Source organism: Podarcis bocagei, assembly GCF_964188305.1.
Source record: "Podarcis bocagei genome assembly, chromosome: 12".
Lineage (NCBI taxonomy): Eukaryota > Metazoa > Chordata > Lepidosauria > Squamata > Lacertidae > Podarcis > Podarcis bocagei.
In genome coordinates this window covers 58,595,769-58,607,768 of record NC_138137.1, presented here as the reverse complement: position 1 = coordinate 58,607,768, position 12,000 = coordinate 58,595,769, and the positions used below count along the sequence as shown (strand labels likewise).

Below are 12,000 nucleotides of genomic sequence, written 5' to 3'. Positions count from 1 at the left end.
CGCTGGTGTTTCGAAAACCTAATCGCTTGCATGCAAGAGCCAAGTACAGAATGACCAAGCAGTTCACCTGACTGCTTTTTCTTTTAAAAAACAAAACAGGAGCAGATCTTTTCAGGTTCCAGGATGGCAGATATTTTTAAGGAGGACTTAATATTTTTTGGGGGGGGGTGGGGGGAACGGGACTGTGTGTAAAACATGGAGGTGGAGTGGAAGAGAGAAACAGTGCAAGTAAAACTATTATTTTCCTGACTCCATCTTAAATTTGGCTATCCCACCCCCCCTTGCAATATTGTTGTTGTTCTTGTCATTTAGTCGTGTCCGACTCTTGGTGACCCCATGGACCAGAGCACACCAGGCACTCCTGTCTTCCACTGCCTCCCGCAGTTTGGTCAGACTCATGCTGGTAGCTTCGAGAACACTGTCCAGCCATCTCGTCCTCTGTCGTCCCCTTCTCCTTGTGCCCTCCATCTTTCCCAACATCAGGGTCCGCTAAGTCCAGTGATTCTGGGCTGCTCTCTGCCACAGACTCTTCCCGCTCACGAAGCCCTGTTGCCTCAGCTTCCAGCACCTCCTTCTCCCAATCTTCTCCCTCTGACCACTCATCGTCGTTCCTCCATCCCTCCCTGGGCTCTGAGTCTTCTTCCCGGGGGGGGGGGGTTACTCCAGCTCGTTCCCCACCACCACCATTCCTCTACGTCCGACCAACCCATGACACCCACCGCTGGCATTCGGCCCCCTAAAGTTGGGAATGTGGCCTTCGGTTTATTATTATAATAATAATAATTGATTATTTATACCCTGCCCATCTGGCTGGATTTCCCCAGCCACTTTGGGCGGCTTCCAAAATAATATTAAAATACAATAACCTATTAAACATTAAAAGCTTCCCTAAACAGGGCTGCCTTCAGATGTCTTCTGAAAGTCAGACAGTTTTTTATCTCCTTGACATCTGATGGGAGGGTGTTCCACAGGGTGCCACCACCGAGAAGGCCCTCTGCCTGCTTCCCTGTAACCTCACTTCTCGCAGGGAGGGAACTGCCAGAAGGCCCTCGGAGCTGAACCTCAGTGTCCGGGCTGAACGATGGGGGTGGAGACGCTCCTTCAAGTATACTGGACCAAGGCCGTTTGAAAAAGCTTTCCCCCATCTCTGCACTAGGCCATAGCTGCTATTTACCTTGTTGTTAAATCTAGCCTGTTCCTGTTCAAAGCTACCGTATTTTTCGCTCTATAAGACGCACCAGACCACAAGACGCACCTAATTTTTGGAGGAGGGAAACAAGAAAAAAAAATATTCTGAATCTCAGAAGCCAGAACAGCAAGAGGGATCGCTGTGCAGCGAAAGCAGCAATCCCTCTTGCTGTTCTGGCTTCTGGGATAGCTGCGCAGCCTGCATTCGCTCCATAAGACGCACACGCATTTCCCCTTACTTTTTAGGAGGGAAAAAGTGAGACTTATAGAGCAAAAAATACAGTACTTTATCAAGGGGGTCCTTTGGCCAAGTGCGTTGTGCGTTGATCCTCTGTCTTTCTTTCAGGTAGAGACTGTCTTCTCCTCTTATTCCAAATACAATAGCGAAGAGATAGGCGGTCTTTTTAAATGCTAAGAAGGGCTTTGGGAACCGCAATTCAGAGGGACCAGAGTGACTCCATTTATGCTGTTTATAATGCCTGCTGAATAATGGGCTCATTGTGCATTTTAATTGCACACAGACCTGACGGATTTTTCTTAAACGCAGAAATCGTAATGGATATCAGCAGCTGGATACATTTGGAGACAATGCTGACTCTCAGTTTAGATCCTCAATTCCCTGCACAGAATTGCAGAGCTGGAAGAGAGACCACAGGGATCAGACTTGGGTCACAGTCGAGAGGCTGAAATGGAATTGCCCGATAGTTGAAGCTAGATCGGGGAAGGCTGGCCGGGAGGTTTTCGAAACGGGGAAGAAAGGAGGCATACTGTGCTGAAGGTCGGTGAAGCAAGATGTTTGTGTCCGTCTCGTTCTGCCGATGTGCAACTCTGCCGCCCAAGGAGGTGTCGTAACTCTGCGGTGAAGCATTCGTTGCGTGCGCAGAGGGCTCCAGCTCCAGTCTCGCCTGCCTGGAGTGCTGCTGCCAGTCCGTGCAAACAGTGCTGAGCTAGATAACAATATAATAATTTATTATTTATACCCCGCCCATCTGGCTGGGTTTCCCCAGCCACTCTGGGCGGCTTGCAACAGAAGATTAAAATACAGTGGTACCTCGGGTTACATATGCTTCAAGTTACATACGCTTCAGGTTACAGACTCCGCTAACCCAGAAATATTACCTCAGGTTAAGAACTTTGCTTCAGGGTGAGAACAGAAATCGTGCGGCAGCAGCGGGAGGCCCCATTAGCTAAAGTGGTACTTCAGCTTAAGAACAGTTTCAGGTTAAGAACAGACCTCCAGAACGAATTAAGTTCTTAACCTGAGGTACCACTGTACAAGAACCTATTAAACATTAAAAGCTTCCCTAAACAGGGCTGCCTTCAGATGTCTTCTAAAAGTCTGGTGGTGGTTTTTCTTTTTGACATCTGGTGGGAGGGCGTTCCACAGGGCGGGAGCCACCACCGAGAAGGCCCTCTGCCTGGTTCCCTGTAACTTGGCTTCTCGCAAGGAGGGAACCGCCAGAAGGCCCTCGGAGCTGGACCTCATGTCTGGGCCTTTGAGGCCGTTTAGGGTTTGAAAGGTCAGCACCAACACATTGAATTGTTCTTGGAAACGTACTAGGAGCCAATGGAGGTTTTTCAAGACCGGTGTTATATGGTCTTGACGGCCACTCCCAGTCACCAGTCTGGCTGCCGCATTCTGGATTAGTTGCAGTTTCCGGGTCACCTTCAAAGGTAGCCCCACATAGAGCGCATTGCAGTAGTCCAAGCAGGAGATAACCAGAGCATGCACCACTGACTCTGAAAAAGGCATCTTCCTATGTTAACAGAGGGGTTTTTTATCGTGTGGGGCACAGATGGCAGAAGGGGATAGTCATGAAGTCATAGAGCTAAGTGGGACCCTGAAGGTCATCCATCTCCACCCCCTGCAATGTAGGAATCCTGTCCACAGCTGTCCCTGGGTGGGCTTGATCCACCAGCCCCCTCTGGTTAACAGCCAGGCGCACGGACGCATAGCACCACGGTCTAGCTGGCTGTCGCTCTGCTTTGCTATAGTTGCTGCGGCGAGTTGCTGTGGTTTGAGCCTGTGACCCCTCTTGATAATAAAATAAACACAGCTGTCCCCAGGAGATCTGGCTGCCAGCGCAGGCCTCTCTGGGCCCAGTCACTCCCTTTATTTTATTTGTTCAAAGCCTTTGTATCCTACTCTTCAGCCGGAAAGGCTCCGCGAGCAGTTTGCAGACCGGCGAAGGCAGCCCAGCCCCAGTTTGTAATCCAAAAAGGACGCGACACAAAAGGAAAAGGGGATGGCGAGGGAAGAAGAAACAAGCAGACTCAAGGCACCAAAATTCTTAACCTTGCGAGATTCTCGTAAATAACCGGTGTGGTGCAGAAACAGGCTGCTTGCGGTTGAGAAACAGGCCTTTGCAGGCTCCGAGAAATAGCTTGGCAGTGACTCTACCCTGGAAGCAGCACCTGGAATTGACCATTCAAGGTGAGGCCTTGGCTGAACTGGCTGGGGCTGATGGGAGTTGTAGTTCCAAACACCTGGGGGGTGCCAAGTTGGCAAAAAACTGCCCTAGAGCCCAAAAAGCGCTTGCACTGCTCTTTCAGCCTGTCAGAGGCAAAATATCTCCTCCTAAACACTTTCTTCCAGTTTGGCCAATGTAAACACACTCCTTTCCCCAGGTGTATTGATCCCGTCTGGTTAAAAAAAGTATTTCTACTGGTTCACATAATAATAAAAATAAAAAATTATTTATACCCTGCAAATCTGGCTGGGCTTCCCCAGCCACTCTGGGCGGCTTCCAAAAAATATTAAAATACTGTAATACATCAAACATTAAGAGCTTCCCTAAACAGGGCTGCCTTCAGATGTCTTCTAAAAGTCTGGTAGTTGTTGTTCTCTTTGACATCTGGTGGGAGGGTGTTCTACAGGGAGGGTGCCACCACCGAGAAGGCCCTCTGCCTTTGCTTTGCTTCTCGCAGGGAGGGAACCGCCAGAAGGCCCTCGGCGCTGGACCTCAGTATCCGGGTAGAACGATGGGGGTGGAGACGCTCCTTCAGAAAGCTTTCTTCCCTCTGTCTGTCCCACAATGTCTCTGCCGTCTGGAGGTGCCTGCCTGGGGATCTTTGGATCTGGACTGTTTTCACACACCAACATATCCTGTAGAGAATTCTATATTTTATCTGCACAGTTGGAATGAATTTCTGGAACCAAAAAGTCCAACTTCGGGATTCTGTTTTGGCAACTGTAACCCTGGTTTAAGGAACCCCTTGGCACCTATCTTATATATACAGTGGTACCTCGGGTTACAGAGGCTTCAGGTTACAGACTCCGCTAACCCAGAAATAGTACCTCGGGTTAAGAACTTTGCTTCAGGATGAGAACAAAAATCGTGCTCCAGCGGCACGGCAGCAGCAGGAGGCCCCATTAGCTAAAGTGGTGCTTCAGGTTAAGAACAGTTTCAGGTTAAGAACGGACCTCCGGAACGAATTAAGTTCTTAACCCGAGGTACCACTGTATATAACACTGAACTGATGATTGCTGGCCATACAGCAGCACTTTTAACCACTTCCAAATTGGGGTGGGGACCCTGGAGCCTGGAGTGGGGGTCAAATGTGGCCCTTCTGTTCTCTCTTTCTGGCCCTTGAGATCCTCCCCGGGCCACCACCCCCTTCCTCAGCCATGCCTTCCCTGACTTATTTCTGCTGGATGTGTTTCCTTGAACTCTGAGACTGCCTCTTGCTCGCCTGGTTGGAGAGATGAGCGTGCGTCTGTATTTTAGGGTTACCAGACGTCCCCATTTTCCGGGGACAGTCCCCGGATCTGCGAATAAATCCCCGGACAAATTCCATCCCTGGAATGTCCCCGGATTTCATCTAATGTCCCCGGAAAATGCAGTCTCTTTTATATATATAATTTTTATTAACTTTCCAATAAAAACAAATTTATAACACAATTAAACATTAGGAACTCATCACACATTTTTTTTCTTTTAGACTTCCATCAACATGTCTGGTAATTTTCCGTAGTTATTACATATCTTCACGTTTCTTAATTTATATTGCACTATGTATATCTTATCTTACCATGTTATTTAAACAATATTTCTACCAAACCTTCTTACAGAGCTTCTTGGAAACTTACAAACCTTATATCATTATCACAAATATTTTTAATATGTTCTGTAAATTTATTCCTGTCCTCAGTGAATCTTTGGTCCCGTTGGTTGCGAATCCTCCCTGTTAATCTGTCCAGTTCTGCGTAATCCATTAATTTTGTTCTCCATTCTTCAATTGTGGGCATTTCTTCTTGTTTCCATTTCTGGGCCAGAAGCGTTCTAGCTGCTGTTACTGCATACAAAAATACTTTCTGATCCTTCCTTTTTATCTCACCACCTAGAATTCCTAATAGGAATGCTTCTGGTTTTTTAACAAATGTATATCTCAATATTTTCTTTATCTCATTAGATATCATTTCCCAGAAGCACTTCATTTTTTTACATTCCCACCACATATGATAAAATGTCCCTTCTTTCTCCTTACATTTCCAACATTTATTACTCACTTTATACATCTTACTTAATTTGACTGGTGTTATATACCATCGATATATCATTTTCATAACATTTTCTTTAATTGTGGTGCACCAGAAAATGCAGTCTCAGCAGCCCGGAGCGGTTGGCTCTGGCTGGCTTCAGGAGCTGCTCGGAAGTCCCCATATAGAATCATAGAATCCTAGAGTTAGAATAGACCACAAGGGCCATCGAGTCCAACCCCCTGCCAAGCAGGAAACACCATCAGAGCACTCCTGACATATGGTTGTCAAGCCTCTGCTTAAAGACCTCCAAAGGAGGAGACTCCACCACACTCCTTGGCAGCAAATTCCACTGTCAAACAGCTCTTACTGTCAGGAAGTTCTTCCTAATGTTTAGGTGGAATCTTCTTTCTTGTAGTTTGGATCCATTGCTCCGTGTCCGCTTCTCTGGAGCAGCAGAAAACAACCTTTCTCCCTCCTCTAGGTGACATCCTTTTATATATTTGAACATGGCTATCATATCACCCCTTAACCTCCTCTTCTCAACCTAAACATGCCCAGCTCCCTTAGCCGTTCCTCATAAGGCATCCTTTCCAGGCCTTTGACCATTTTGGTTGCCCTCCTCTGGACACGTTCCAGTTTGTCAGTGTCCTTCTTGAACTGTGGTGCCCAGAACTGGACACAGTACTCCAGGTGAGGTCTGACCAGAGCAGAATACAGTGGCACTATTACTTCCCTTGATCTAGATGCTATACTCCTATTGATGCACCCATGTGATGGTGGTGCAGAGGCTCTAAGTTGCCGCTTCCGGGCTGCCTCCACCTTCCCTGACCCCAGCAACTAAGCTGCGAAGGGAGGCTTCATGCTGCCTATCGGAGCAGCCTCCCAACTCCTCCTTGCGTGCAAGCAGGGATCTCTCAGCTGTGAAGGGAGGCTTCACGCTGCCTATCAGAGCTTGCATGCAAGCAGGAGGGAGCAGGGATCTCTCAGTTAGGCAACGGGAAGCCTCTCTTCCCAGCTGAGGGATCCCCGCCCCCTCCTGCTTGCATGCAAGAAGGAGTGGGATTGGGGCTGCTCCGATGGGAAGGGAGGCATCGTGCTGCCTGAGAGATCCCGGCCTCCTCCTGCTTGCACGAAAGTAGGAATGGGATTGGGGCTGCTCCGATGGGAAGGGAGGCATCGTGCTGCCTGAGAGATCCCGGCCTCCTCCTGCTTGCACGCAAGTAGGAATGGGATTGGGGCTGCTCCGATGGGAAGGGAGGCATCGTGCTGCCTGAGAGATCCCGGCCTCCTCCTGCTTGCACGAAAGTAGGAATGGGATTGGGGCTGCTCCGATGGGAAGGGAGGCATCGTGCTGCCTGAGAGATCCCGGCCTCCTCCTGCTTGCACGCAAGTAGGAATGGGATTGGGGCTTCTCCGATGGGAAGGGAGGCATCGTGCTGCCTGAGAGATCCCGGCCTCCTCCTGCTTGCATGCAAGTAGGAATGGGATTGGGGCTGCTCCTATGGGAAGGGAGGCATCGTGCTGCCTGAGAGATCCCGGCCTCCTCCTGCTTGCACGAAAGTAGGAATGGGATTGGGGCTGCTCCGATGGGAAGGGAGGCATCGTGCTGCCTGAGAGATCCCGGCCTCCTCCTGCTTGCACGAAAGTAGGAATGGGATTGGGGCTGCTCCGATGGGAAGGGAGGCATCGTGCTGCCTGAGAGATCCCGGCCTCCTCCTGCTTGCACACAAGTAGGAATGGGATTGGGGCTGCTCCGATGGGAAGGGAGGCATCGTGCTGCCTGAGAGATCCCGGCCTCCTCCTGCTTGCACGCAGGTGGGAATGGGATTGGGGCTGCTCCGATGGGAAGGGAGGCATCGTCCTGCCTGAGAGATCCCAGCCTCCTCCTGCTTGCACGCAAGTAGGAATGGGATTGGGGCTGCTCCGATGGGAAGGGAGGCATCGTGCTGCCTGAGAGATCCCGGCCTCCTCCTGCTTGCACGCAAGTAGGAATGGGATTGGGGCTGCTCCGATGGGAAGGGAGGCATCGTGCTGCCTGAGAGATCCCGGCCTCCTCCTGCTTGCACGAAAGTAGGAATGGGATTGGGGCTGCTCCGATGGGAAGGGAGGCATCGTGCTGCCTGAGAGATCCCGGCCTCCTCCTGCTTGCACGCAAGTAGGAATGGGATTGGGGCTGCTCCGATGGGAAGGGAGGCATCGTGCTGCCTGAGAGATCCCAGCCTCCTCCTGCTTGCACGCAAGTAGGAATGGGATTGGGGCTGCTCCGATGGGAAGGGAGGCATCGTGCTGCCTGAGAGATCCCGGCCTCCTCCTGCTTGCACGAAAGTAGGAATGGGATTGGGGCTGCTCCGATGGGAAGGGAGGCATCGTGCTGCCTGAGAGATCCCGGCCTCCTCCTGCTTGCACGAAAGTAGGAATGGGATTGGGGCTGCTCCGCTGCCTGAGTCTTGCTGTCACTCTCGGCCCTCCTTCTCCGCCTTCCGTGCCTGACCCACCGCACGCTGCTTCCCCACCACCACCGAAGGACCAACAACTCCGGGGCTCATGGAGAAAGGAGATAGAAGCCTCGGAGGAAGGGGAAATGTGGCGGTTGAGGTCAAGGCAGTGGCTGCCCCTCTGCCACCGCCATCACTGCAGAATCAACGTCCCGAACGTAGTATTTCTTTATTTAATTTAAAGTGTCCCCAGATTCATTGAAAAAAAATCTGGTAACCTTACTGTATGTGGCCCTTCGGCTGCATATGTTTTCTCGCTGCCTGGTCTAAAACAGTCTTCACGGGCAGACCCGCGTAGAGTGCGTTGCAGTAGTCTAACCTGGAAGTTGCCTGTTTCGTTTGACCAGGCTGAATTCAAAGCACCTTCTGTCGTTGCCGCTGCCTATAACAGTACGCAGAATATTAACTTGCCGGCATGTGATTCTTCCACTGGTTGCGAGTACATCCTGTTTTCACTGCTGTGTTTTCTAAGCCTTTGCACTGGTATAGATTGTGGCTCACAAGAAATTCCTTGTCTCTCTCTCTGCCCCCCCACCTCCTTAAGCCATCACCCTAGTACAATGAAATCCTTGTTCTTTTGAGATCTTGGGTACAAATTGCTCAGGTCTCCTTGGGTAGGGGGTGTAAATGATACTGTCCAGGTGTGTTTTTTTCCGCCGCACCTGCGCAGGCTGGCTGCAGGTTTTGTCTTTTGTGCATCAAGTGTCCAGTTTTTGCTCATATTTCCTGGCCCGCTTGTCCTGGGGGCTTGGGGAGGGGGTTTCGGCGCTGTGTACGGCAGAATGTCGTTGATGCAAAAATAGTTCATTGCTGGTGGATAACCCTAGGGCCATATTTAGGTTTGATGAGGCCCTAAGCTACTGAAGGTAATGGGGCCCTGTATATATCCAGCTGCCCTTTGTCAACGACAAATTGTCGCTGTTTTTTGTATTACAGTAGTACCTCAGGTTACATACGCTTCAGGTTACAGACTCTGCTAACCCAGAAATAGTACCTCGGGTTAAGAACTTTGCTTCAGGATGAGAACAGAAATCGTGCTCCGGCGGGGCAGCGGAAGGCCCCATTAGCTAAAGTGGTGCTTCAGGTTAAAGAACAGTTTCAGGTTAAGAACGGACCTCCGGAACGAATTAAGTACTTAACCCGAGGTACCACTGTACATGAAATCAATCAGTAGCCATAAGACTCATACCCTTAGTCTATGTTGCCTAATCATCAGTCTATAAGCACTCTTTAATATTAGATAACAGCAGGCGTAGGCAACCTAAGATCTACCGTCCCTCAGACCATGTGGGGGGCCGGACTATATTTTGAAAAAAATATATGAACAAATTTCTATGCCCCACAAATAACCCAGAGATGCATTTGAAATCAAAGCACACGTTCTACTCACGTAAAAACACCAGGCAGGCCCCACAAATAACCCAGAGATGCTTTTTAAATTGAAGGGCACATTCTACTCATGTAAAAATACGCCGATTCCCAGACCGTCCGCGGGCCAGATTTAGAAGTTGATTGGGCCACATCTGGCCCCCGGGCCTTAGTTTGCCTACCCATGATTAAAACAAACCAGGATTTGTAAGCCGACAGCTTCAAATGGTGTGTTGTTGGCAGTAATGAAACCATAATAAATGTGATAAAATAAATCACAATTTAATAAACCAAAAGGTAAAGGGACCCCTGACCGTTAGGTCCAGTCGCGGACCACTCTGGGATTGCGATGCTCCTCTCTTTACTGGCTGAGGGAGCCAACGTTTGTCCACAGTTTTTCCGGGTCATGTGGCCAGCATGACTAAGCCGCTTCTGGCGAATCAGAGCAGCACACGGAAACTCTGTTTACCTTCCCACCGGAGTGGTACCTATTTATCTACTTGCACTTTGATGTGCTTTCAAACTGCGAGGTTGGCAGGAGCAGGGACCGAGCAACGGGAGCTCACCCCGTCGCGGGGATTTGAACCACCAACCTTCTGATCAGTAAGCCCAAGGCTCTGTGGTTGGCATTTTGTATGGGTTAGAAGCTGCCTGCTAAAGGAGGCATCATCTAGCATCAGATTTGCAACTAGCGGCCAACCTCTGAGCACGCAGCGTCTTACGTGGAACCAGTGACACATCTCATGCTTTTATGTCTGTTTCCAGGTACCTCCTCGAGCAAGAATTTCCCGGTATGAGGATTGGTCCAGAGCCCACGACGGACTCCTTCATTGCCGTGATGCAGGGCGACGTGGAAGGCATAATTCCCGGGAACGCGCTGGTGGTAGATCCCAAGAAGCCGTTCAGGAAACTGAATGCCTTCGGCAATGCCTTCTTGAACAGGTCAGTGAGGAGCACTCTGCTCTCAAGATAGATAAAATAATAATAATAATAATAAATTTATTTATACCCCACCCATCTGGCTCAGTCTCCCCAGCCACTCTGGGCGGCTCCCAATCAAATGTTAAAAACAATACAGCATCAAATATTAAAAACTTCCCTAAACAGGGCTGCCTTCAGATGTCTTTTAAAGTTAAGATAGCTGCTTATTTCCTTGACATCTGATGGGAGGGCGCCACCACCGAGAAGGCCCTCTGCCTGGTTCCCTGTAACCTCACTTCTCGCAGGGAGGTAACCGCCAGAAAGCCATCGGAGCTGGACCTCAGTGTCCGGGTAGAATGATGCGGGTGGAGATGCTCCTTCAGGTATACTGGACCAAGGCCGTTTAGGGCTTGAAAGGTCAGCACCAACGCTTTGAATTGTGCTCAGAAACGTACTGGGAGCCAATGTAGGTCTTTCAAGGCCAGTGTCATGTGGTCTTGGCGGCCGCTCCCAGTCACCAGTCTAGCTGCCTCATTCTGGATTAGTTGCAGTTTCCGGGTCACCTTCAAAGGTAGCCCCACATACAGCGCATTGCAGGAGTCCAAGCGGGAGATAACCAGAGCATGCACCACTCTGGCGAGGCAGTCCGCGGGCAGGGAGGGTCTCATCCTGCGTACCAGGTGGAGCTGGTAGACAGCTGCCCTGGACACAGAACTGACCTGCACCTCCATGGACAGCTGTGAGTCCAAAATGACTCCCAGGCTGCGCACCTGGTCCTTCAGGGGCACAGTTACCCCATTCAGGACCAGGGAGTCCTCCACACCTGCCCGCCCCCTGTCCCCCCAAAACAGTACTTCTGTCTTGTCAGGATTCAACCTCAATCTGTTGGCCGCCATCCATCCTCCATCAGCCTCCAGGCACTCACACAGGACCTTCACCGCCTTAAAGATAAAACTTTATTCACATTATCCAATGGCCATAGCAACAGTAAAACATTACAGTATACGCAGAAAAGGAAATTTGATATAAGAGCACAATTTAAAGTCCTGAATCAGCCGTCAGTCAGTACGACATGGCAGGGGCCAACCAGGTCGTGAAGATCTCAAGCTTCTGGCTTGGCTACCTCAGGTTGTCCCCAGATGAGATAGCAACCCATCCCTGCCAAGAACAGAGGGACACTATAGCTCTACCAAACAGACCCCCACCGATAGAACAAATGGGAGGTTTTTTTAAGACAATGTAGGGCTCCTAGACAAGGTGGAAATGGTGGAAACAGGTCTCTTGAGGGAACGGGGTCTAAAGTTGCTGTCCTGGAACATAGCAGGCTGGCACGCAAAGAAGAATTTGTTGTTTAGTCGTGTCCGACTCTTCGTGACCCCCTGGACCAGAGCACGCCAGGCACTCCTGTCTTCCACTGCCTCCCGCAGTTTAGTCAAACTCATGCTGGTAGCTTCGAGAACACTCTCCCACCATCTCGTCCTCCGTCGTCCCCTTCTCCTTGTGCCCTCCATTTTTCCCAACATCAGGGTCTTTTCCAGGGAGTCT

At 50.1% G+C, this 12,000-nt stretch overlaps 2 protein-coding genes across 4 annotated transcripts in view; one reads left to right on the top strand and one right to left on the bottom strand.

Annotated features, from left to right (window-relative positions):
* Positions 1-12,000, bottom strand: part of LOC308569721 (uncharacterized protein) — a 198,718-nt gene that overhangs the window by 92,147 nt on the left and 94,571 nt on the right. The window lies entirely within an intron of this gene.
* The window catches only part of LOC308569610 (EH domain-containing protein 3), a 40,750-nt gene that overhangs the window by 11,315 nt on the left and 17,435 nt on the right, over positions 1-12,000 (top strand). The window contains exon 2 of the mRNA XM_081163744.1: positions 10,300-10,476. Within this exon, the coding sequence (XP_081019870.1) occupies positions 10,300-10,476 (177 nt within the window). The remainder of the gene's footprint in view (positions 1-10,299; positions 10,477-12,000) is intronic.